Genomic DNA, 24956 nt, shown 5'->3' with positions numbered 1-24956 from the left:
GTTCCTTGGCTTCAGCGATAGCAACGCGAAGCCTCCGAAGTGCAGAGGGAGCGCTCCCTCCGCGCTCCGGAGGCTTCACGTTGCTTTCGCTGAAGCCTGGAGAGCGAGAGGGGTTGGTGCGCACCAACCCCTCTTGCTCTCCAGGCTTCAGGGATAGCTGCCTGAAGGCCTTTGGAGCGAAGCGGGAGTTCCCGCTGCGCTCCGGAGGCTTCAGGTTCCTTTTGCTGAAACCGGGAGAGCAAGACTCTCCCGGCTTCAGCAGAGAGGGAGAGCTGCGCAGCGCCCCTTCAGCCAAGCGGGAGGAGAAATGGAAGGGACTCTGTTTCTCCTCCCGCTTCGCTGAAGGGGCGCTGAGCAGAGAGGGGGAGATTTTTTTCCCCTCTTGTTCTCCCCCTCTAAAACAAGGTGTGTCCTGTGGTCGGGTGCATCCTATAGAACGAAAAATATGGTATATAGGAAGTGCGGCATAAGCGATGGAAGTCAATCACTTACGTGCTTCTCAATGAAGGCGATCCACTCTGTGGTGGTGCAAAACTCCTGGAAGTCTTCGTAGAAAGTGGGGCTCCCATTGGTGGGGGGCAGGGAGGGGAGGAAGTGCTGCAGCCGCAGGGTGTCATAGCACTTGTCCATCAAAGTGCGGATGATGGGCACCAGCCAGGAGAAGGTCTCTGACTTGGTGTGCAGCGAGTGGCGCAGGGGGGTCTCCAGCTTGCCCAGGACGTAGCAGGCCTCCTCCTTCTTGGGGGCCGAGGCTGTTTGCAGGAGGCTGTGGAGCTTCACGTAGGCCATGGATTGCAACTGGAGAGGGAGGAGAGGGGTGGTTCAAGACGGGAAGGAACAGAAGAACCGGCCATTCATTCATTCATTCATTCATTGAACTTATATACAGTGGTACCCTGGGTTAAGAACTTAATTCGTTCTGGAGGTCCGTTCTTAACCTGAAACTGTTCTTAACCTGAAGCACCACTTTAGCTAATGGGGCCTCCTGCTGCTGCTGCGCCGCCGCTGCACGATTTCTGTTCTCATCCTGAAGCAAAGTTCTTAAGCCGAGGTACTATTTCTGGGTTAGCGGAGTCTGTAACCTGAAGCGTATGTAACCTGAAGCGTCTGTAACCCAAGGTACCACTGTACCGCCCCATACCCAGAGGTCTCAGGGCAGTTTACAGAATAAAATCTAAATATAAAACCACAAAATACATCAGCAAAATAAAAACAACAACCCAATAATCCCCCCCCAAACCAAAGGACCAGAAAAGACTGTTTATGTATGCTACAACAGTCGCATGGATGCTACTAGTCCAGAGACGGAAGGAAGAGATAACCCCGGCCAGAGAAGAATGGCAAATCAAGACGATGGACGATGCCGAAATGGCAAAATTAACTGGGAAGCTCAGAAATCAAGAAGACAAGAACTTTCAAAAAGAACGGGGAAAGTTTATAATTTATCCACGAGACCATCACAAGCGGGATTTTAATCACGCTTGTAAAGCAACGGAAAGTACGGATAATTTAGAAGGATAAAAATTTGGATATGTATTGATATGCAGTTGTAAATACTACCACTAGGTGCCATGGAAGGGGTGGGGGTAAGTGAGGAGATTCAGAGTAATTTCGATATTCGGATCTTGAATGGTTGTTCGTCGAATGTTTATACTTTTTAAAATCAAATAAAAAAAAGAAAAAGAAAAAATTGGCTGCCCGTGTGCAGGAAAAAACATAGCAAACCTGGGGGAGATTTTTGGCACATGTTGCAAAAGTCGCCTGGAATCACCGGGAACTGGAAGGAGGAGGAGGAGGTTAGCTGGGCAACTTACTTGTAGGTCCTCCAGCGAGATATATCCGATGAGCACCCGTAAGCCGATCTGTGCCATCTCCTTCAAGTCTGAGGTGCCGTTGGCCAAGTGGTGCCAGACCCCCAGTTTGTCCAGCAGGCTGTTGACCCCCTCATAAACCTGGAGCCAAGGAGCAGAGAAGCAGAATGTGAAGATGCAAGGACGAACGACTGTGACGTTAACATAGGAGAGTGCTGGAGGTGAAATAGTTAAACAGGTTACCCAATCAGGACCCAGGGGGGTGGAGTCAGAGGGACTATAAAACCAGCTCTGGGAGGAGTTTGTTGGGAGTTGGGTGGTTGGTTGGAGTGGGTGTGAATTGGGATAGAGTCTGTGGGGAGGTTGAGTTAAGTAAAGGGACCCCTGACAGTTAAGTCCACTCGTGGCCGACTCTGGGGTTGCAGAGCTCATCTCGCTTTATTGGCCGAGGGAGCCGGCGTACAGCTTCCGGGTCATGTGGCCAGCATGACTAAGGCGCTTCTGGCAAACCAGAGCAGCGCATGGAAACGCCGTTTAGCTTCCCGATGGAGCGGTACCTATTTATCTACTTGCACTTTAACGTGCAAGCGAAATAAGTTGAGTCAGGAACAGTAAGGAGCTAGGAAGACGAGTAAATATCTGAGACGTGGTTTAGTGAGAGAGAGCAGGTAGCGGAAGTTATAGGTCTGGATAGGCACCCCATGACTGTAATCGACCGATACCGTTTAGGAAACCACACGCTTGTTAAACTGTGATAAATAAATATGTTCCAGTTTAACCCTGACTGGACTCAGTATTGTCCCAGGTAGGGTCTGGGTGGCGGCGGCGAGAAATAAAGCGGTGGCACAGGGATCAATAGACGGTGAAACGTCCGGGGACCCTGTGTGATCGCCACACCGACCTCTTACGCTCCCTGAAGGCGGAGGATTCAGAAAGCCACCTAGCGTCAGGAGTGAGCCAGCAGGAAATCACACTGAGCAAGCCGGAGTTAACTCCTTATTAGATAAAGCATGATCTATCAGGCCTAATGAGCACAGCAAACCATCTCTGGTCGGTCTTGCCCCTATGAAGCCGTTGCAGAGACTGAAGGTCCCCCCTGCCTCCACACAGTGGCCCAAGACCCCTCCTCTCCAGGGTTTTCCCCAAGCAATGAGAGACTTGAATCTGCATGTCACCAAGCCTTCCTCTGCCCTCTTCATGCCTCTTCTGGTTCTGGGAGACAAAGGGGAACAGGAGCTTGCTGCAGCAGGAGAGGGAGACCTTTGTGATTCTTCACTAGCTGGACTCATTTTGGCCTCTGCTCGAGTGTAGGCTGAGCTCCTGACACAGGGATGATGATGTTACGAAAAAGGAGCAATGCTGCTGAGTGCTCCAGATGGCTGGAAAGCCAAACAGGATGTTGATGTTTTGGGACTGTACCGTGGGAACAAGGGACAGTCTATTATGTGCACTGAGCACCGGATGTTAGCTCAGAGTGTCACATGACCCTGTACTGGAAGTACATGGGAGGAGTTATTCTCTCTCTGCTGTTGGTGTTGAGAGAGTGCAGACACGTTTTCTCTGCACTGCTGGAAAGACAGAAATAAAGGCATGTAAAAACATTTCTGTCTGTCTCTCTCCCCTCCCTGGGGATGGGGGAGGAAAGGTGTGTTCTTCTCACGTTTGAGGAGGATCGCCGGGATCTCGCCTTGTCTTGCCGGGAGTCGCTGACGGGGGAGATCAACAAGGAATCCAAGCCGGGCACCTGGAGAGTGGCCAATTCCTCTGACTGACTGAAGGCTTGATTCCGACAGATGGGAGCTGTAGTGCGGCACCATCTAGAGCAGGGCTCAGCAAACTTTTTTTGGAGGGGGCTGGTTCACCGTCCCCCAGACCTTGTGGCGGGCCGGACTGCGCGCACACGCAGCAAAGGGGGCTTCTTTTTCTCCCCAGCCCCTCCCCTCCCCTTGCTTTCCTACCTCCACCGCCGCTCTGCCAGTGATTGGGAGTCGGCAGCGGTGGTGGCGCCTTCTCCTTTCCGGGCCAGCTTTCCCATGGGGCCAGCAGGCGCACCAAGCTCCAGCCCACAGCGTGGCAACCATGTGGAGAAGCGGGCAGGCGAGCAGCAAGGCTTCCTATCAAAGCCCAGCCCCCTTCCTCTGCAGGGCGGGGAGAAGCCAGGAAGAGGGAGGGAGGAGGTGCCACCACAGTGTGTGTGTGTGTGGGGGGGAAATGCTGCCTGAAAAAAATAATTGGCGTGGAAGACGCAAGATTTACCCACTCTGGAAGAATGGCAGATGAAGTTGATTGACTTTATGGGATTGGCAGAAATGATCGGCAGAATCCGCGACCAGGGAGAAGAGTCGGCAGAAGAAGAATGGAAGAAATTCAAGGACTATCTACAGAAACACTGCAATACTAATGAATGTTGAGTGATGTTGGATTGAAATGAAGTGGTTTCTAGCTGTAATGGTACAAAAGAATATGAAAAAATGGTTCTTTTTTCTTTTTATATAAGTAAAAGTTTAAGCCATAATAATTTAAGAAGTTGGATAGAAAATAAGGTGTTTTTTAACTGTAATGCTATGAGATAAGGATTTGCTGGATAAATAATTTGAACTGGAATACAAGAAAGGGAGGTATGAGGAGGTCAGGGAAATATGTTATTGAAAAATAAGTTGTGAACTTTATGTGTTTTTATTATTTTTTCTTTTTTATTTTTTCTCTTTTTGTTTGTATAAAATGGAAAATTCTAATAAATATCTTATAAAAAAAAAGAGAAAAAAATAACTGGCGATTGCAGAACCATTTGTGGGCCGGATCCAGAGGGCAATTTGGCCTGATCCGGCCCATGCACCTTAGTTTGCTGACCCCTAATCTAGAGGCACCAGGTTCGCCATCGTGGCATAAAGCAGGGTATGCAAGCTCCTGCGGCCAGGCCCTCCCTCAACAGTGGGATGCTATAAGTGACTTGCGGCAGCGCCAAAGATGCACAGATCTGTGTTGCCACTGCAAAGGAGGAAGAGGAGGAGGAGGAGGAGACCTGATCATTTATGCCCCTGCATCCAGCTAGAAAGTTTCCACCAACCTTCTCGCTCCACAAGGCCTGGTTGCTGTGGCCCTCGGAGAACAGGAAGTCCTGGAGGAGGCGAAGCAGCTTGAGAGCGTTCTGCGTGAGGCTGGGCAACATGGCGGGGGTGGCCTCTTTGATGTCCGTCAGCGCCGACTCCATCATCATCTCCAGGAGGCTGGGAGAGAAAGAGAGGTGAGGCAGTGCTGACCTTGAAAGCCCTAAATGGCCTCAGTCCAGTGGACCTGAAGGAGCATCTCCACCCCCATCGTTCTGCCCGGACACTGAAGTCCAGCGCCGAGGGCCTTCTGGCGGTTCCCTCCCTGCGAGAAGTGAGGTTACAGGGAACCAAGCAGAGGGCCTTCTCGGTGGTGGCACCGCCCTGTGGAACACCCTCCCGTCAGATGTCAAGGAAATAAACAACTACCTGACTTTTAGAAGACATCTGAAGGCAGCCCTGTTTCGGGAAGCTTTTAAAATTTGATGAATTACTGTATTTTATTATTTTGCTGGAAGCCGCCCAGAGTGGCTGGGGAAACCCAGCCAGATGGGTGGGGTATTATTATTATTAATATATGTGGGGCTACCTTTGAAGGTGATCCAGAAACTACAACTAATCCAAAATGCGGCAGCTAGACTGGTGACTGGAAGCGGCCGCCAGGACCATATAACCCCAGTCCTGAAAGACCTACATTGGCTCCCAGTACGTTTCCGAGCACAATTCAAAGTGTTGGTGCTGACCTTGAAAGCCTTAAACGGCTTTGGTCCAGTATACCTGAAGGTGCGTCTCCACCCCCATCATTTAGCCTGGACACTGAGGTCCAGCTCCGAGGGCCTTTTGGCGGTTCCCTTCCTGTGAGAAGTGAGGTTACAGGGAACCAGGCAGAGGGCCTTCTCGGTGGTGGCACCCGCCCTGTGGAACGCCCTCCCACCAGATGTCAATAAACACCACCTGACTTTTAGAAAACAGAACGCATACTTTCTTCCAAATGCACCCAGAAAAGGGAGGATTTCTGGGTTCAGTCCAGGGCAGTCGACAAGAGTCTTAACCGTGGCTCGGCTCCACTCTGCCCACCTCAAGTGCCAGGCCTTACCTGCGCTTGATCTCGTCCGGCTGGCGCACCAACTCGCAGGCCGAGCCCAGCTTGGTGAGGACCGAGAAGACCTGCCCGCGCTCTTTCCAGGCCGCGTCGTCCCAGCCTTCCACCCCTCGCCAGGTGACAGAAAAGACGATGTTGGTGAGCAGGTTGCACAGTTCTTCCTCGGGCGTCTGCTGCGGAGGAAGGAAGCAACAGGTGAGCTCACCCCAAAAGGAATCCTGCAGGCTTGGGAAAGGTTCAGAAAAGAGCAGCCAATGGGATCAAGGGGGTGGAGAGATTGCGAGGAAAAGCTGCCGTGTTTGAGACTTCTCAGTTTATTTTTAATTTTTTATTGGGGGGAGGAGTTATTTTGTCACATTACTGACGAGTCTTTGCTGCTCACCTTTGCGGAATGAAAAGAACGCAAAGATTCAAGAATGGAGAATGAAACTAATTGACTATTCGGAACTGGACAAACTGACCGGGAAAATAAGATATGCCCGAAACCAAAAGTTCATCGAGGATTGGGGAAAATTTGTAGAATATCTGAAAAATATATGTGAGGTGCAAACAACGCTAGTGGGGTTTCAAGAAGCACTGTAAAAACTTTAAGGGGTATTGTTGAAAGAAAATAGAAAAAAGGAGTGATGATAAATGGCAATGCAATTAAAGAAATGTGTATTGAAGGGTAAAAATGGATGATTACCAGAGAAGCTGAAGGAAGACCAAAATTTGTACTTTGTTAAAATTAGGTGAGATTTGGATAAAATTGTATGATTGTATTGAAAACTAATAAAAATAATTACAAAAAAAGAAAAGAATGCAAAGATTCAAAGTAAAGCATTCCTAGCGCCAGAGAAATAATATATTCTTGCAAGAGAAGGATGAGTCTCGTTTAACTCACTTCGTATTACAAATAAGCCGTGTGTTTTTTATTATGCTAGAAACAAATTGTTTGGTATTTTGACTTCTAAAGCGACACTAACATTTGTCTGACGGTGGTCCTACCCAAATGTCAGGGAACTGTCATCGAAAGAACAGGAGGCGAAAGGGCTCACAGAGGTTGGGAGAGACTTATCAGCTGAGGAGGGAACCAGCAGGGGGAGAGAAAGAGCTCCAAGGGAAAGCGAGTCGGAAGAATGGCTCAGAGACAATTCCAGCGAGAACAGCGAGGAGGTTTCAGGACCTCCTATAGGGACACCCACTCCTCGCCGGAAACTGTCACGTAGAGAGTCCAGAAGACGTGTTTCCGTTAAGGAGCTTTTATGCTGGAAGAAATTCCGTAAACTCCCACTGTCGGATTCTGCCAGCGACTGACGGAGCCATGCTGATGGAGCTCCGTTACAGACAGTGGTTTGTGGACTTAGCCAAACACTGAGGGACTAGGAACTTTACGCACAAGCAGCTCAACATCCCATCACACCAAATTTCGATTCCTGGGATTCAGAGACTCCCAGAAACAGAATTATACTTTCTGATTTTTCTAATGCTAGCTTAGTTTTAGATAATTGTATTTAGGATCAGACATCCAAGACACATACGATATCTGCAAGTATGTTTAGGGAAGCTTTTAATGTTTAATAGACTATTGTATTTTAATATTCTGTTGGAAGCCGCCCAGAGTGGCTGGGGAAACTCAGCCAGATGGGCGGGGTATAAATAATAAATTATTATTATTATTATTACTATTACTAATACTACTACTAAGAAAAAGAGTTGCACCACCCTGATTAATACTCACGTTTTGAAAAGAGGATTTCCTACATATTAAAATAGCTTACAGCCTGTATGCCGTTCATCAGTTTAAAAAGAGGTACAGGCAGAGAGTTAAACAACAGAATTTTCATGCTTGAGTATTTGTAGAAACAGATGTTGCTTCCTTTGCTACTGAAGCATTACAATAAAGCCAAAACAACATAAACATTGAAGTGGCTTAAGACTGCCTAGAAAGAATACCACTATATTTCACTCTGGGTGTGTGAAGCAAATTTAAAGGAAGGTTGGGTTGTTTCCAAAACTGCTAATTCCTTGCAGGTATTTCTGTGACAGAGACTTCTCTTTTTAAAATAATAATATTTTTTTTTTATTAGGAATTTCAACGTAACAATTTATCAAAAATACATCATCCTCATTCCCCCATTTCCCCCTCCCCTAAAAAGAAGAACCCACTCTTTCAGGTATTTCTGTGACAGAGACTTCTCTTTTTAAAATAATAATAATTATTTATTATTACGTTGTGCACTGTGGTTTGCTGTTGTTTTATTGTTTGGAGTCTAGAAATTACTTATTGTAACTGTTGAGTGGATTTCTGTTTAATTTTGAAATGCTGATATTTAATATTATTCTATATTGTTTTAATGAATGTTGAATGTTATTTTATTTGCATATTGTATATTGTATTATGCATATTGTCTTATTCATATGTTAGCCGCTCTGAGCCTGGATTTGGCTGGGGAGAGCGGGATACAAATAAAATTTATTTATTTATTTATAATATTTTTAAATTAGGAATTTCAACATAACAATTTATCAAAAATACATCATCCTCATTCCCCCATTTTTTCCCTCACCCCTCCCCTAAAAAGAAGAACCCACCCTCCAGACTTCCCTCAGCTCCTCTCTCTGGTTTCTCAGCACATACTATTCTCTGCATGTTATAAAGTTGTAAAGGTAAAGGGACCCCTGACCATTAGGTCCAGTCGTGGCCGACTCTGGGGTTGTGGCGCTCATCTCGCTTTATTGGCCGAGGGAGCCGGTGTACAGCTTCCGGGTCATGTGGCCAGCAGGACTAAGCTGTTCTGGCTTCTGAGATTCAGAATTTTTTTTTCTTGTTTTCCTCCTCCAAAAACTAGGTGTGTCTTGTGGTCTAGTGCGTCTTATAGAGCGAAAAATACGGTATTTTTGAGTTTCTTGTAATGCGTGGTCTCCCCAGCAAGCTTTCTGCAGCGCAACTAAACTGCAAATAGCCAACAAGGTGGAGATTGCGGAGTTTGCACACCTGTCTCAACACCTCACACAGGAAGATGGAGAGGAAAGAGGCTCACCTGAGGGTTGCTGGTGTTGGAGATGCTGTCACTGGGCAAGGTATCCTGGTAGCTGGTGTCGTCCAGTACGTTAGAGAGGCTGGAGCTCTTCCTTACCCGTGTCCCCGGGAAGGGCTTAAAGTTCTCCATCGGCGACGGGGTCCCCGGCAGGCTGACGGGCGTCTGGTCTCCGCTCTCGGCTGTGGCGGCCGAGCTGGTGCTGCCCAAGTCCAGGCCGAGGTCGAAGGGAGACAGTGGGTGGTAGACTCTGTCAGCCGGGAGTGTGTCCCCCGCTTGGGGGGCCTCTGTGGCCCCGGGAGCGTCGATGGTGTTGGAAGAGGAGGAGCGGCTGGCCAGGTCGGAGGAGTCGAACGACTTGAAGCCGTACATCGGGAAAGCCTTGCCCCTCTGGCTGCTGGTGGGCGAGACCGAGTGGTCCGAAAAGCCTTCCGACAGCTCCGGGTCCGAGGCCTCGTAGCCCAGCGGGAGGAAGACGTCCAGATCCTGGAGGTCGGAGGCCGAAGGGGACGCTGCACCGGCAGGCTCCTTCCCGGCCTCTGCGCCCGGCTGGTCCGAGGCCTTCGAGAGGTCCAGGCCGCCTCCGCCGTTGGCCGAGCCCGACAGGCTGTGCTGGCGCGACTCGTAAGACTCCTTGACGTAGAGCTTGGTGAGGGTGTCCTGCCAGCCGGCCAGTTTGGCCAGCTGCCTGACCGTCTGCTTGGCCGGGTCTTGCGGCTTGTAAATCAGGCGGAAGAGCTGGAAGAGAAAAAGGGGAGCCGTTGGCACCCAGGCTAGGGAAAGCGAGCTGGCAGCTGTTGCGGATGTTGAGCTTGACCAAAGATGGCACAACTTGGTGGGTGTAAGTACCCTATTTTTCGCTCCATAAGACACGCTTTTTCCTCCTAAAAAGTAAGGGGAAATGTCTGTGCGCCTTATGGAGCGAATGTGTGGCCGGTCGCTGGCTCCCTTGCCCAGGCCTCCATTGCTGAATGTTCTGCAGATGGAGGCTGTTTGTTTCCCCAGCGACATGTGACTGGCTGGTTAGATTATCTGTCTGGAAACTGTAGAAACGGCTCCCTTTCCTTTCCTAAAGAAGCTGCAGAACTGTGAGTTGAACCCCATAAAAACAGGATTTTCCCCCTTTGCAAAGTAAGCTCAACAACTTTGAGCTTATCCTCAAAAAAAATGGGGCTTTTCCCCTTTGCAAAAGAAGCTGCACAACTGTGAGCTGATCCCCCAAAAAACGGGGCTTCCCCCCTTTCCTCCTCTAAAAACTAGGTGCGTCTTATCGTCAGATGCGTCTTATGGAGCGAAAAATACGGTAAGGGGTTGCTGAGTGTGTGTGTGTGTGTGTGAGAGAGAGAGAGAGAGATGGAGGGAGAAGCAGGGCTGGTCCACGCATGAGATGATCGCCTCGGGAGGCAGGATCCACAAGGGGCAGCAGATTTGGCCTCAAAGGAATGCTATCTGCCCAAAATACTATAGAATATTTTTGTGAGTGTAATCCAACGCTTTCACCCTCTGTCGGCCTGATCTCTAGAGCCAGCTACGGGCAGATGGTTGCGATCAGCTCACACCCACATTATTTTCTACAATGTCCCTTGGAGGCCAGATCTGCCGCTGCCTTGTTTTCCCCTACTCCGGACACGAACCCATGGCTTCAAGTTACAAGAAAGGAGATTCTGACTAAACACCGGGAAGAACTTTCTGACAGCGACAAAGTGTGGATAAGCCCAAAAGATAGGAACAAAAGAGATTCCGACTAAACATCAGGAATAACTTTATGATAGCAAGAGCCATTCAACAGTGGAATGGTCTCCCTTCGGGAGGTGGTGAACTCTCCTTTCCTTGGAGGTTTTTTAAAGCAGAGGTTGGATGGCTATCTGTCATGGATGCTTGAGCTGAGATTTCTGCACTGCAGGGGGTTGGACTAGATGACCCTTGGTGTCCCTCCCCACTCTATGATTCCCCATTCCAGCTCTTTATCTCCCCATTCCAGCTCTTTATCTCCCCATTCCAGCTCTTTATAAAATAACAATAACAACAACAATTTATTTCCCCCTTGTCGCTGATGCAGATCCTCCCTCGACCCTTCTTCCCTGGCAAGAGGGGAGGTTGCCACCTGAAATGTCCCAGGCCAGTCCTGGTGTGAGCGGGGGGTTGTGCATTTAGATTTCTGCCTGGTGCAAATGGGTCCGTGAAGTAGTTTGGCGATAGCGTTACAGCTGTGCTTTTCACAATCCTGCCTTGAAGAGCGTTAGACAGATTCGCAGAGGAGAGGGCTATCGGTTTCTATTACGATACGATAATCTTTAATGTCATTGTCCCATACAGAACAATGAAATTGGGAAAAAATCTACATCAGTCATTCAAAAACCCACAAACCTGCTATCCCAGCCTGGTTAGCCCCTAAAAACTCTGATACCCCATAACTGAATACAATATACTCACACAGAGACAACCTTAAAAAGGTAAAGGGACCCCTGACCATTAGGTCCAGTCGTGGCCGACTCTGGGGTTGCGGCACTCACCTCGCTTTACTGGCCAAGGGAGCCGGCGTACAGCTTCCGGGTCATGTGGCCAGCATGACTAAGCCGCTTCTGGCGAACCAGAGCAGCGCACGAAAACGCCGTTTACCTTCCCGCCGGAGCGGCACCTATTTATCTACTTGCACTTTGACGTGCTTTCGAACTGCTAGGTTGGCAGGAGAGAGACTACCTTACACTGCATTTAAAGCCAAAATTGCAATTGAATAAAAACTGCTTCTCAGACGGCTAGTCCTAGTCTTTATAACCCTGGACCTTCTTCCAGAAGGCAGAAGCTAAAAGAGATAATTTCCTGGGCGCGCGCTATCCTGCGCTATCTCTGCAGCTTTCTTATGGCACCTGGAAGAGTAGATTTGATCCAAGGTGGGAAGAGTGCACCCAATTATTCCCTCCGCAGTATTTACAACCCTGGACAGCATTGTTTTTCCCCTGACCGTGCAGCTCCCAAACCACACACACAGACCATAAGTTAACACACTCTCAGCAGTACAATGGTAAAATGCCATCAGCAGGTCCTTTGAGAGATTGTTTTTCCAGAGGATTCTCAGAAAATAGAACCTCTTCTGTGCTCTCTTCATCAGGTCTTTGCTGTTTTCTCCCCAGGTTAGGTCGTCTCTCAACTCCATTCCCAGAATTAGCCACGACGGCTGTGCTCTGCCTAGTTGCAAGCAGCAATGCTTCTGAACGCAAGTGTCCCTCCCCTGGCGCGCACTTATGCACTAATGTGCAGTGCCAGGAAATAAATAAACAATTCAATTCAAACCTGGGAATGGCGGGAGAGAGCTGGATGTCCCCTTGGGGTCCCTGCCAACTCTACAAGTTGGCATCTCCCACTGGCAGTTCTTTGCCTAAGACCCTGCACAGCAGCTGCCAGTCAGAGCAGAGTCCACCGGCTCCAAAGGCCCAATGGCCTGACTCTGCGCAAGGCTCCTTTGCATGCTTTTTTGTGTGCACTGGGCTGTTTCGCTCTGCCCAGATGAAGCATCTCGGGAGCTGGTAAGATCCTGGCTCCACCCCTCACCTCTCTGCAGATGTCCAGCCTGACGCTCAGCTCTGCCCGGTGCGAGAGGTAGATCACGGCCAACAAATCCTTGTAGTTCGGGGTGTCTGGGGAGAAAGCAAGGCAGCAGAACACAGTCTTCGTTGGAGCAAAAGGAAACAGCAGGGTGCTCAACGGTTCCTCCCCCCTCATTTTATCCTCACAACAACCCTGTGAGGTAGGTGAGACCGAAAGTGAGTGATGGGCCCTAGATCACGCAGGGAGCTTCATGGCCGAGTGGGGAATCGAACCCTGGTCTCTCCTGGGTCCTAGTCTCAAGGGTTCCCAAAGTGGGAAGGACTGCCCCCTGGGGGGACACACTGGGATTATCTAGGGCAGTGGTTCTCAAAGGGTGTGTTTCTTCCACAAAAGGTCCGAAGGGCGGCAACATGAGAACAGGGCCTTTTCTGTGGTGGCTCCCTGCTTGAGGGCTGCTCTCCCCAGGGAGGCCCGCCTGGCGCCTCCATTGTGTATCTTTAGGTGTCAGGTCCTGAGCTGTTTAAGGCTTTATACGTCAAAACCAGCTTGGCTTGGAAACTAATTGGCAGCCAGAGCAGTCGGACCAGGATTGGTGCAACATCCTTAAATGGTGAGCAACCTGGCAGCCGAATTTTGCACCAGGTGAAGTTTCTGAACCGCCTTCCTTGGGCCTTAAAGGTAAAGGGACCCCTGACCATTAGGTCCAGTCGTGGCCGACTTTGGGGTTGCGGCGCTCATCTCGCTTTACTGGCCGAGGGAGCCAGCGTACAGGTTCCGGGTCATGTGGCCAGCATGACTAAGCCGCTTCTGGCGAACCAGAGCAGCACACAGAAACGCCGTTTACCTTCCCGCCGGAGCGGTACCTATTTATCTACTTGTACTTTGAGGTGCTTTTGAACTGCTAGGTTGGCAGGAGCTGGGACTGAGCAACGGGAGCTCACCCCGTCGCGGGGATTCGAACCGCTGACCTTCTGATCAGCAAGTCCTAGGCTCTGTGGGTTAACCCACAGCGCCACCCACATCCTTCCTTGGTCTTACCTGGCCCAATCACTTGCTCCCAAAGGTACCGGATCAGCATGGAAACCGGAATGTCGTTCAGGTACGAGATGAAGCCCAAGAAGCCGACATCCTTCAGCTTCAGACGCTGCTTGCTCCGTTCGTTCATCTTCTCGTACTTCAGCATTTTGTACAGGATCTGTGTGGAACAAGGACGAGGAAGCTAGCATCCCGTGAGAATGGCACCCCCCCCCAAATAACTGTGGGATGTATCATTATGGAAGCAGTCAAATACAACATTTCCTGTTTTCCTAGAGTGGACACACAGGGGAATGTTGCTCCAGACAGGCAGGACTTCCTGTCTTACCTGCTCTGGAGCCTCCTCCTCCTGTGTGTGGCCAGGTAGATGGGCTTGACCCTAGTTGACCCGATAAAAGGGCTAGCCACGCAGCCACCTTCCTCTTTTCCACCCCCATCGTTCTGCCCGGACACTGAGGTCCAGTGCCGAGGGCCTTCTGGCGGTTCCCTCGCTGCGAGAAGTGAGGTTACAGGCAGAGGGCCTTCTTGGTGGTGGCACCCGCCCTGTGGAACGCCCTCCCACCAGATGTCAAAGAACTAAACAACTACCAGACTTTTAGAAGACATCTGAAGGCAGCCCTGTTTAGGGAAGCTTGTAATGTTTAATAGGTTATTGTATTTTAGTGTTTTGTTGGAAGCTGCCCAGAGTGGCTGGGGAAACCCAGCCAGATGGGCGGGGTATAAATAATAAATTATTATTATTATTATTATTACTATTATTTTTGCTTTCCCCCATTTTTCCTTTTGGACTCTTCTGCGGGCTCTTAGCCAGCAGCATGTGGCTCATCCTTACAAGAGGATAGAAGCCGCAAGGTAGACTACATAGCTCAGACTTTTTTTTCTCTACAACTGTAAATACAGCCTGCCTCCGGGACACTACTGTGAACTGAATGCAAGTACAGTGAAACCTCTACTTTCGGACATAATCAGTTCCGGAGGTCCGTCCGTCCGTAAGTCGATCTAGGTCGCTGGCAGAAGTGCCGTTGTGCGCAAGCGCATTTGGCAGCAGCACGCTTCTGCGCATGGCAGAAGCAGATTCTGCGCATGCATGAATCGCGGCAAACCTGTTACAGCGATGCCTCGGGTTAAGAACTTAATTCGTTCTGGAGGTCTGTTCTTAACCTGAAACTGTTCTTAACCTGAAGCACCACTTTAGCTAATGGGGCCTCCTGCTGCCACTGCCACGTGATTTCTGTTCTCATCCTGAAGCAAAGTTCTTAACCCGAGATAATATTTCTGGGTTAGTGGAGTCTGTAACCTGAAGCGTCTGTAAACCGAGGTACCACTGTATTTACTTCCGGGTTTCCACGATTGCAACTTGGATCGGGCCCAAGTAGAGGCGGTCGTAAGTAGTAGAAGAAGAAGAGTTTGGATTTATATCCCACTTTATCACTCCCCTTCAGGAGTCTCAAAGCGGCTAACATTCTCCTTTCCCTTCCTCTCCTGCAACAAACACTCTGTGAGGTGAGTGGGGCTGAGAGACTTCAGAGAAGTGTGACTGGCCCAAGGTCACCCAGCAGCTGCATGTGGAGGAGCGGAGAAGCGAACCCGGTTCACCAGATTACGAGTCCACCGCTCTTAACCACTACACCACACTGGCTCTACTGTAAACTTTATCATTACTTTCAAAAGAAGACTGTCATGTCATTCTGGTTTTTAAGAGGGAACTTTTTAAGGGGAATTTACCAGGAACAATCCATTCTGGACAAGCCGGAGACTGGATCGCTCAACTTATACGATTCTAACAAATCCATCAACTTGCTTCTAGCAATGCGCAAGGGAATGTGCTCGGATACTGGCTCACAGTGAGGAAGAATAATATTTAATCAATATATCCTCTCCTACTATCCTCAACATTCCCACAATTAGATACCCCTTACAAACATATTTAAAAGGGTACAGGTTACCAGTCAGCCCAAGGCCTGGCTTTAATAATAATAATAATAATAATAATAATAAAATTTTATTTATACCCCACCCTTCCCGGCTCAGAAAACAGGGCTCAGGGCGGCTAACAACAAACTTAAAACACTTAATTGATGCTACAAAAAACCAGCATAAAATATGGTATAAAACGTGAATAACAATAAAATCAAAAATCAATTTAGGGGGGAAATCCATCCAATAAGCATTAGATAATAATAATAATTATTATTATTAGCTGCCCACCTGACTGTTTTCACCTGGTGCCTAGAAGGCAACAGGGAAACTCTGTCACTATTTCATAGTGAAATTGCACAGGGAAGAGTTTAGGGTCTCCAGAAATGGCTGTTCCCCTTGCCCTCAGGGTTTGTGCATCACACGCACAAGCCCCACCAGACAGCCTCCCGCTGCGAACTAGGACTTGGAATTTCTGCCCACGACAGTCCGCGTGGTTGGGCCCATCTGGACCTGAAACCCCAACCCCATCAGAGTCCGGCGAGAGACCCAGAGCACGCGAGCCCCAGGAAGCCCACCCCCAACAGCTCTCTCACCTTGAAGATCCTCTCGCGCACTTCGTCCGAGAACTTCCGCTGGACGAGTAGCGAGAAAAAGATCTCCACGTTCCCCGGTTCAAAGAAGAACGTGTAAATCTGCTCCTGGGATGGGGAGCTTTTCAGAAGGCTGTGGATCACCTCCAGCACTCCGCAGACCTGCGGGACAAAGCAGAAGAATGGTAAGAGGCTTGCAACATACAGAAACGCGTCGAGGGAAACGGCGAGAAGGCAGGATTGCTGCACGAAATCACAAGAACTCGAGGAAAGCGATGTGGGTGTTAGAGCTGCCCTCTGTTGTCCGAGTCTCTAGATATATCCGTGTAGGTAAAAGGTAAAAAGGTAAAAGACCCCTGGACGGTTAAGTCCAGTCAAAGGCGACTATGGGGTTGCGGCGCTCATCTCGCTTTCAGGCCGAGGGAGCCGGCGTTTGTCTGCAAACAGCTTTCTGGGTCATGTGGCCAGCAAGACTAAACCGCTTCTGGTGCAACGGGACACCGTGATGGAAACCAGAGCACATGGAAACGCCGTTTACCTTCCCGCCGCAGTGGTACCTATTTATCTACTTGCACTGGCGTGCTTTCAAACTGCTAGGTTGGCAGGAGCTGGGACAGAGCAACGGGAGCTCACCCCATCATGGGGATTCGAACCGCCGACCTTCCGATCGGCAAGCCCAAGAGGCTCAGTGGTTTAGACCAGTGATACATCCATGTCCATCGTGTTAATATATCAGTTCACCAAGTCAGCCGTTCCCAGGTGGGCGCCCCCCCCTAGATGGTATGGGGTGATGGGAATTGCAACCCAGAATCACCCGGATGGCCGCAGACTCCAAAGCCTTGTCTTAAGCACCGACAGAAAGCCCCCCCACCCAATACACGGAAGAGAAAGAATGGCCAACTTGGCAGATCCAGAGATGTGCCCCCCAGTTACGAGACAAAGGGAATTAAAATTTGTGCAAACGCAGGAAGTTTCGGCTGCATCATCCTATCATCTTCTTTGCTTTAGTACACACTATTGAAGGCACAGCTGGACAGGGATCCAGGAAATCTGGTGCTGATGCTACTGGCACTGGAGGCCTGAAATCTTCTACTCTAGGGGTTCCCAAATTTCCCCCCCACCCCAGTTGCTGAGGGTCTTGGAGGACCACTTAAATGATTTACCCCCCTGCCTGCTGCAGCAGTCGTAAAGTGCTGTGCTAGAGGCTACACGGTTTTAAATCACATTGTTATTGCTTCCTCATTTTCTTATATATTGGACTTCAATTTGAGATCGTAGAATTGTAGGGTTGGGACCCTGAGGATCATCTAGTCCAACCCCCTGCAATGCAGCTGTCCCATACAGGGATCAAACCCGCAACCGTGGTGTTATCACCGCCATGCTCTAACCAGCTGGGCTATCCAGGCTCCTGTTCCACAGGACTCAAATTGAAAAACAATATAGGACATAAAAGAAGCAATCGAAATGCAATTGAGAATCATGAAATACAATATAGGATATAAAAGAAGCAACCAAAAGCCGATTAAAAATAATAAAAGGTATGTGCCATCTCCCCTCTTCAGAGTTTTGCATACACACCTCAGACCACCCAGATGAACCTTGTGGACCATTGGTGGTTTGTAGATCACAGCGTGAGAAACCCTATCCTATTCCAATACTATAGCCTGGGAAGGTTCTCTTTCCTTAACAGGTCATTGCTGGCTTTCCCTGCCCCCCTCCCATACCTGGTGCTCATCATTCACAGCAGCAAGGTAGTTCACGGTGCTCTGCATCTCCTCGGTGGAGAAGTTCCTGCAGAAGAACTCCTTGATCAGGCTGAAAAGGGACGTCTGCACCGTCTTGATGTCATCAGTTGCGATGGGCTTCTCCTTGTAAGTCCTGGGGGAGAGAGAGCAAGGGAGGGTCACCTAGAGGGGCTTGCTTTGCTGGGTCAAGCCAGGAGGTCCACATGGTCCAGCAAATTTCAAAACAATAGGCATCAATGCAGAAAAATATTGGAGAAGAGCAAGGGGAGACTCTGCAGACACTTGAAGGTTGTGTAGTGATGTATGGAAGTGAGAGCTGGACCATAAAGAAGGCTGATCGCCAAATAATGGATGCTTTTGAATTACGATGCTGGAGGAGACTCTTGAGAGTCCCATGGACTGCAAGAAGATCAAACCTCTCCATTCTGAAGGAAATCAGCCCTGAGTGCTCACTGGAAGGACAGATCCTGAAGCTGAGGCTCCAAGACTTGGGCCACCTCATGAGAAGAGAAGACTCCCTGGAAAAGACCCTGATGTTGGGAAAGATGGAGGGCACAAGGAGAAGGGGACGACAGAGGACGAGATGGTTGGACAGTGTTCTCGAAGCTACCAGCATGAGTTTGACCAAACTGTGGGAGGCAGTGGAAGACAGGAGTGCCTGGCGTGCTCTGGTCCAGGGGGTCACGAAGAGTTGGACACGACTAAACAACAACAAAGCTATTTCCACTGAGTTACCCAACATGGCCAACTTTCTCCAACATAGCCTTGCATTTTATTGCATTCCACAAAGTTTTCTGCAATATAAGGGGGTGACAAGAGCAGGTCAACAATAAATCACACCAAGTGAGTGAAGTCAACTCTTGCGTACATACTGTTTATGTACGCAATGACAGCAGCAAGGATGCTCCCCAAACAGTATTTCCTTTCTCTGTCCTCACAATATAAGAAGACGCTCCAAACTCACCCGTAATACGTCCTGATGGAGTCTAGGATGTACTGCACGCCGTATTTCCTACGGATTCTCTGCTTGTGGTCCTTGATTACGTTCGACAGGTACTGGATGTGACCTGTGAAGCACGGAGGTGGAAAGTGAAGGTAAAAATAAAGGCAAAGGACCCCTGGACGGTTAAGTCCAGTCAAAGGCAGCTATGGGGTTGTGGCACTCATTTTGCTTTCAGGCAGAGGGAGCCGGTGTTTGTCCACAGAAAGCTTTCCAGGTCATGTGGCCAGCAGGACTAAACCGCTTCTGGCGCAATGGAACACCGTGATGGAAACCAAAGCGCACGGAAAGGGCGTTTACCTTCCTATTGGAGCGGTACCTATTTATCTACTTGCACTTTGACGTGCTTTCGAACTGCTAGGTTGGCAGGAGCTGGGACAGAGCAACAGGAGCTCACTCTGTCGCAGGGATTCGAACCGCCGACCTTCTGATCGGCAAGCCCAAAACACTTAGTGGTTTAGACCACAGCATCATCCGAGGGAGGAGAGCCCAGCACAGGCGAGAAACAGGCAGCCTAATCTCCGATGAAAGCAGGCAGGTTTTCCGGTGCCTTGTGTGCAGAACACCTGCCCAAAGGTTTCCTGGCATTACAGGTGTCGAGCCACATGGAGGCCACTTTCAATCACGCCACAAGAACATCGGAAGCTGCCTATGCCAAGTCAGATCACTGGTCCAACTAACTCAGGCTTGTCTACACTGAACGGCAGCTGAGATTCTCTGGGGCTGCAGGCAGGGACTCCACCTTGCAGCTCTACTTGGGAATGTCAGGGATTGAACCGTGGACCTCCTGCAATCCAAAGCAGTTAGAATAATAGAATTGTAGAGTAGCTGACCTTTAAAGCCCTAAATGGCCTCGGCCCAGTATACCTGAAGGAGCGTCTCCACCCCCATCGTTCTGCCCGGACGCTGAGGTCCAGCGCCGAGGGCCTTCTGGCGGTTCCCTCGCTGTGAGAAGCCAAGTTACAGGGAACCAGGCAGAGGGCCTTCTCGGTGGTGGCCCCCACCCTGTGGAATGCCCTCCCACCAGATGTCTAAGAGAAAAACAACTCTCTGACTTTTAGAAGACATCTGAAGGCAGCCCTGTTTAGGGAAGCTTTTAATGTTTTTAACAGACTATTGTATTTTAGTATTCGGTTGAAAGCCGCTCAGAGTGGCTGGGGATACCCAGCCAGATGGGCAGGGTATACAGTCATACCTCGAGTTGAATGCGCTTCAGGTTGAGCACGTTCGAGTTGCGCTCCGTTACTTCCGGGTTTCGCCGCTTGCGCATGCGCAGATGCTCAAAATTGACAACATGAGCATGCGCAGTAGTGGCGAAACGCGACCTGCCGTCGCGTCTTGCGTTCCGTTCGGGATGCGAACAGGGCTCCGGAACGGATCCCGTTCACACCCCGAGGTACCACTGTAAATAATAAATTATTATTATAATATTATTATTATTATTATTATTATTATTATTATTATTATTATTATTATAATTTATCTTGATGCTATCCTATACTACAGCGAAGAGAACCAGTGCCCTATAGGAAGCTGCTGTATACCAAGCCAGAACAATGGTGCATCAAGCTCAAAATTTTCTACACGGGCAGGTAGTGGTTTGCCAGAATTTCACGGCAAGTGTCTCCCCCAGGTGTTTCCGGGCATTGAACCAGGCACCTTCTGCACGAGAATCAAGCGCTCTGCCACTGAACTGCAGCCTGTCGTAACACAGCCACACAAGCAACCTTCTCCTGGGTTGGGGCGGCAACGCCCCGAACCAGCAGGAGCACTCGAGTTCAGGTGCACAGCTTCAACCACGCCACCTGTCCATCCCTGGGGCTGCAAGGGCTGGTCTAAGCTCACCCAATCGGACGGCAAAGTCGCTGTTGCTCCAGATCCGGAAGTCAAAGAGCAGGAACTGGTACAGGAGGTGCAGCAGAAAGTTGTGTCCTTCCGCGGCCACCTGCTCCATGAGGATTTGAGAAGCCATCAGAACATTCATGTCCATCGTCTGGCTGGAGACCTGCAATGCAGAAAAGATAAATCATGGCTGCCTGGTCAAAGAGAGGTGCAGCCAGGACCCACCTGGTTCTTCACTTAGCCCTCCCCCTCTGTTCTTCCATTCCACCCTGCGAATCCAACAATATAGAAGTCTAAGATGGACGCTCCAAGCTTAGACTGTGTGGTTTATAAGCAAGCCATCTTTGTCTTTCTATACAAATAATTTAGATACGCTGACCACTTGGGAACCTAAATTACATTGCCTGTGTTTTCTCGCTGCTGTACGGAAAAGCACATGAACCTGACCTTCAAAGAGTTTGTAAGTAAACCACTTTTAACTCAACAAACGTGTGCTCTCTTTCCATGCAAAAGGAAGTGGGGAACTTTGGAAGCAGGTGAGAAGGGGAGATTTGAAGGTCTAGCAGCCTATATTTTGACGCTACGTTTTGCTGGACGTTTTGTGATATTAAATCTCTGCTGGGATTCTCTCACCAAAGAGTACTTGCCCCAAACCTGGACCCTGGCATCTAGGGAATTCTCCCTTTTATTACAGCTCATATTTCCCCCTTTAACCAAAATGCAAAATGCCAACACATTTCACCCGGAGAAGTCAGATACCCTGATCAATCTGGGCAAGTCTGGCTCCAGCATGGAATCGCTTACCTTCTGAAGAAGCGCTCCGATGATGGCTGGCCCCTGGCATTGGACCAGGCTCTCCTGGTTGACTGGGTGACAATGGATGAAGTTCTTAATCAGCAGCAGGAAGGCAGCTACCCCATTTCTTTCCAGTCTACCTTCTGTGGGTGGAGGGGGAAAGAAAACTGTTTTGAAGGAAAGGATCTTTGACCCATGGGAGAGGGAGGGCTGGCAGGAGCTAACAGTTTCAGGTTAAGAACGGACCTCTGGAACGAATAAAGTTCTTAACCCGAGGTACCACTGTAGTTGGTCAAAAGAGCCATAGACTCATAAAGGTTGAAAACCTCTGCCACAAAGCTTTAATATTCATTAAAATGAGCCTTTATAGAGCAGTGTGGTGAAGTGACCAGTGATGTTCAACAGAGGCTGACAATAAACAAACGGGTTTACACAAAATTCAGCCTGGATACCTCGATAACCGGAAGATTTCCCCAGCGGGATGACCATGCCCTGGGCGTTGCGAGAAGAGGTCAACTCTGGGCCCACCAAGTCATGGGTTTCCTGGTGGTCTTCTGACTCTTTCCTCTGAGACGCCACCTGGTCCAGGAGGGGGAGCAGCACCCCGATTCCACCGACACAATTCACCACGTCCTGCAAGAACCATAAAGCCCCGTGAGACCATCGGAGGGCTCTCCCCCAGGCTGGCTGGTTTCTGCACGGCGGTATTCACCACTGAATTCCAAACCAAGATGTGCTCTCCCAAGCCCTGCTAGTGCAGCAATTTGACTTCACCCCAGAAGGTGGACTCCAATGTCTCATTGGACAGAAAGGTGCCAAGAACCAGTTTTCCTGGGGTGGGTTATGAAGCTGGTCTTCATTGCTTGAAGAACAGGGGCCAGCATCTAACTGATGAGAGATAAATATAATAAATAATACATAAACTTCAATGATCTCTGATCCTTGGCCATACTTGTAGGTGTTGATGGAAGCTGGAGTGCATCAAGTTCTACAGGGCCATGGGGTCCTCATTCTTGTTTTACATAAGAGCCCAAGAAGAACCTCGCTGGGCTCACCTAACCCAGTGGCAACCAGGTGCCCACTGGAAGCCCACAAGCAGCTCCTGGGCATAGCAATGCTCTCTCGCCAACTGAGGTTTCCAGGCATACTGCCTCCAACACAGGTAGCAGAAGGTAGTTATCATGGCTAGTCGTTTTTATCAATGGTGCCTCTACAATGGCTTGGCCATATCCACAGAATGGAAGATGGCAGGATCCCCAAGGATGTGCTCTATGCGGAGCTGGCTGTTAGAATTCCTGCTCCGTGATTGCAGTCATGGAATTGTTGTCTATTACATGACGGTGTATGTTTTCATTCCACAGAGTGGGAAGTGACGGAGACAGGATGTTTGCATGTCTGTGTTCCGTGAAGTGGGACTATTGTCCTTTGTTTTTTCTCTTTGCTATCTGATGCTAGAGAGAGAGGGAGCCATGTTGCAGTGCTCCGTGTGTGTTTATATGTAAATAAAGTAGATTAGCCAAAATGCTGAGTTGCTGAGTTCTGTTACACAAACTGAGAAGACTCTGCAGATCCCTAAGTGTGCCGGTGTCTGTTGGCATCAGTCGCTGTGATGTTCGGGCACAAGAAAGCTTTTGAAGGAGTCAGGGAGCATGCCAGTTAGGCATGTGTCTCTACCAGGGTCCTACTCGAGTGTAGGACGAGCTCCTCACACCTGCTTCAGGCACCAGGCCTGTGGGCAGACCAACTCTGCACTACAAATATGTCTGCAAATGTGACACGAAAGCTGGCAACATCAACCTCACATCAACCTCACCCTGTGGGAATCCCTTGCAGACGACCGCAGTGCCTGGAGACAAGCAGACAGGTCATGCATTTATAGCAGTAACCAGAGGAGGAATGACTGCTGGGAGGACAGCAGAGGGAAGAAGTGCCGTGGTGTATCTGCAGCAACACAACCATCTGCCCTGGCTGCAACGAAACATGTCTCTCCCATATCAGTCTCTACAGCCACAGCAGGCGCTGCAAGTTCCAGCAGTTTGACCTCACCCCCAAAGGAGCATTCTGTCAGTTTGCATTTCTCAGTACAGAAAGTATTGGTATGATGTGCAGAGATATTTCCTATTATCTCTGCACATCATACCAATACTTTCTGTACTGAGAAATGCAAACTGACAGAATGCTCCTTTGGGGGTGAGGTCAAACTGCTGGAACTTGCAGAACCTACTTAATTCAATAGGTTCTGAAAGCTTCTCCGCGTGAAATAAACTTCATGATGTTTGGGTTACTCCTTCAGAGAAGCTAAGTACACCTGGCGTAAACTGGCTCTGTGATCTCTTTCAGTCAAAGTCATGATGACTATAATAATAAGGCCAGAAGGAGCCTGGATTTCACTCTCTCTTTCTACCTCTCTTCCTTCTGGTGTGGTGTTCTGTATATAGCATGCTTAGTGTTAAAGTTTAGACTTATCATGTTATTGTAAATTTAAGTTACCGTATTTTTCGCTCTATAGGACGCACTTTTTCCCCTCCAAAAATAAAGGGGAAATGTGTGTGCGTCCTATGGAGCGAATGCAGGCTCCCTGGCTTCAGCGATAGCAAGGCAAAGCGCGACACCTTCCCGCTACTCTCCAACCCTCCTGTGGGCTTTTGCGGGAGATGGGGGAATTCCCCCACCTCCCGCAAAAGCAGGCAAAAGCCGTGCGCTCTTTAAAGGGGCTGCACGGCTTTGCTGGCTTTTCTAGGAGGTGGGGGAATTCCCCCACCTCGCAGAAAAGCCTGCAAGAGCCGCGCAGCCTTTAAAGAGCGCGCAGCTCTTGGGGGCTTTTCCCCAAGGAGGGAGAAGGGACTGACTGGCCGTTTCAGTCCCTTCTCCCTCCTGGTCGAAAAGCCCGCAGGAGTCACGCGGGGCTCCTGTGGGCTTTTGCGGGAGGTGGGGGAATTCCGCCACCTCCCGCAAAAGCAGGGAGAAGGTCTTGGAGTAGCGCACAGGCTGTGTGCAGCCTGTCCACTGCTCCCAGAGATGCGGGGGGGGGGTCATATTTTTTCCTTGATTTCCCCCCTGAAAACTAGGTGCGTCCTATGGTCCGGTGCGTCCAATCGTGCGAAAAATACGGTAAGTCTGCTGCAACTGGATTTCTGGCGGACTGTGTCAATCCTGAATGTATTGGATTTGTGACCGTTCTCCACATCTGCCTTCAGTAGCAGTAAATCTCTGACAGATGAAGTATTAATTGCCTCTGGTCTATTTTTGGGAATCGTGCAACGTGTTTAGGTTTCTACGCTGCTAACAGTACACTGGAATCTACTCTGGATCAACATTGAGTGGAATTTAGATGACACAATCCTCCTCTGTCTCCTGAGACAGACGGATGCCAGGAATAGTATTCTGCAACGCCTCACTGATGCAATGATAGTACATTGGTGCTTGGTTTATACTGGGTCGTCTGCACACCGCTCTGCTTTATGAGCAGTTCTGCAATGCTTTCCCAGGGGCGTCGCTAACAT

The 24956-nt window shown here is 49.4% G+C and overlaps 2 protein-coding genes across 3 annotated transcripts in view; one reads left to right on the top strand and one right to left on the bottom strand.

The window, feature by feature from the left end:
* The window catches only part of NBEAL2 (neurobeachin like 2), a 217977-nt gene that overhangs the window by 45104 nt on the left and 147917 nt on the right, over positions 1–24956 (bottom strand). The window contains exons 19-31 of one of the 2 annotated variants that reach the window (XM_083579046.1): positions 21906–22086; positions 21463–21596; positions 20662–20821; positions 18781–18883; positions 17796–17949; positions 16075–16233; positions 13565–13721; positions 12530–12615; positions 8984–9718; positions 5955–6133; positions 4879–5038; positions 1815–1952; positions 493–798 (exon numbers count right to left, since the gene is read on the bottom strand). In XM_083579046.1, the coding sequence (XP_083435172.1) occupies positions 493–798; positions 1815–1952; positions 4879–5038; positions 5955–6133; positions 8984–9718; positions 12530–12615; positions 13565–13721; positions 16075–16233; positions 17796–17949; positions 18781–18883; positions 20662–20821; positions 21463–21596; positions 21906–22086 (2652 nt within the window). The remainder of the gene's footprint in view (positions 1–492; positions 799–1814; positions 1953–4878; positions 5039–5954; positions 6134–8983; positions 9719–12529; positions 12616–13564; positions 13722–16074; positions 16234–17795; positions 17950–18780; positions 18884–20661; positions 20822–21462; positions 21597–21905; positions 22087–24956) is intronic. The other variant, XM_083579047.1, reaches the window with a different exon arrangement.
* LOC310746227 (cathelicidin-related peptide Oh-Cath-like) overlaps positions 1–24956 on the top strand; it is a 520941-nt gene that overhangs the window by 463632 nt on the left and 32353 nt on the right. The gene's annotated exons all lie outside the window — the stretch shown is intronic.

This window comes from Podarcis filfolensis (genome assembly GCF_964270895.1).
Source record: "Podarcis filfolensis genome assembly, chromosome: 12".
NCBI lineage: Eukaryota > Metazoa > Chordata > Lepidosauria > Squamata > Lacertidae > Podarcis > Podarcis filfolensis.
Note: the sequence above shows the minus strand (reverse complement) of the source record. Positions and strands in the feature narration are given on the sequence as shown.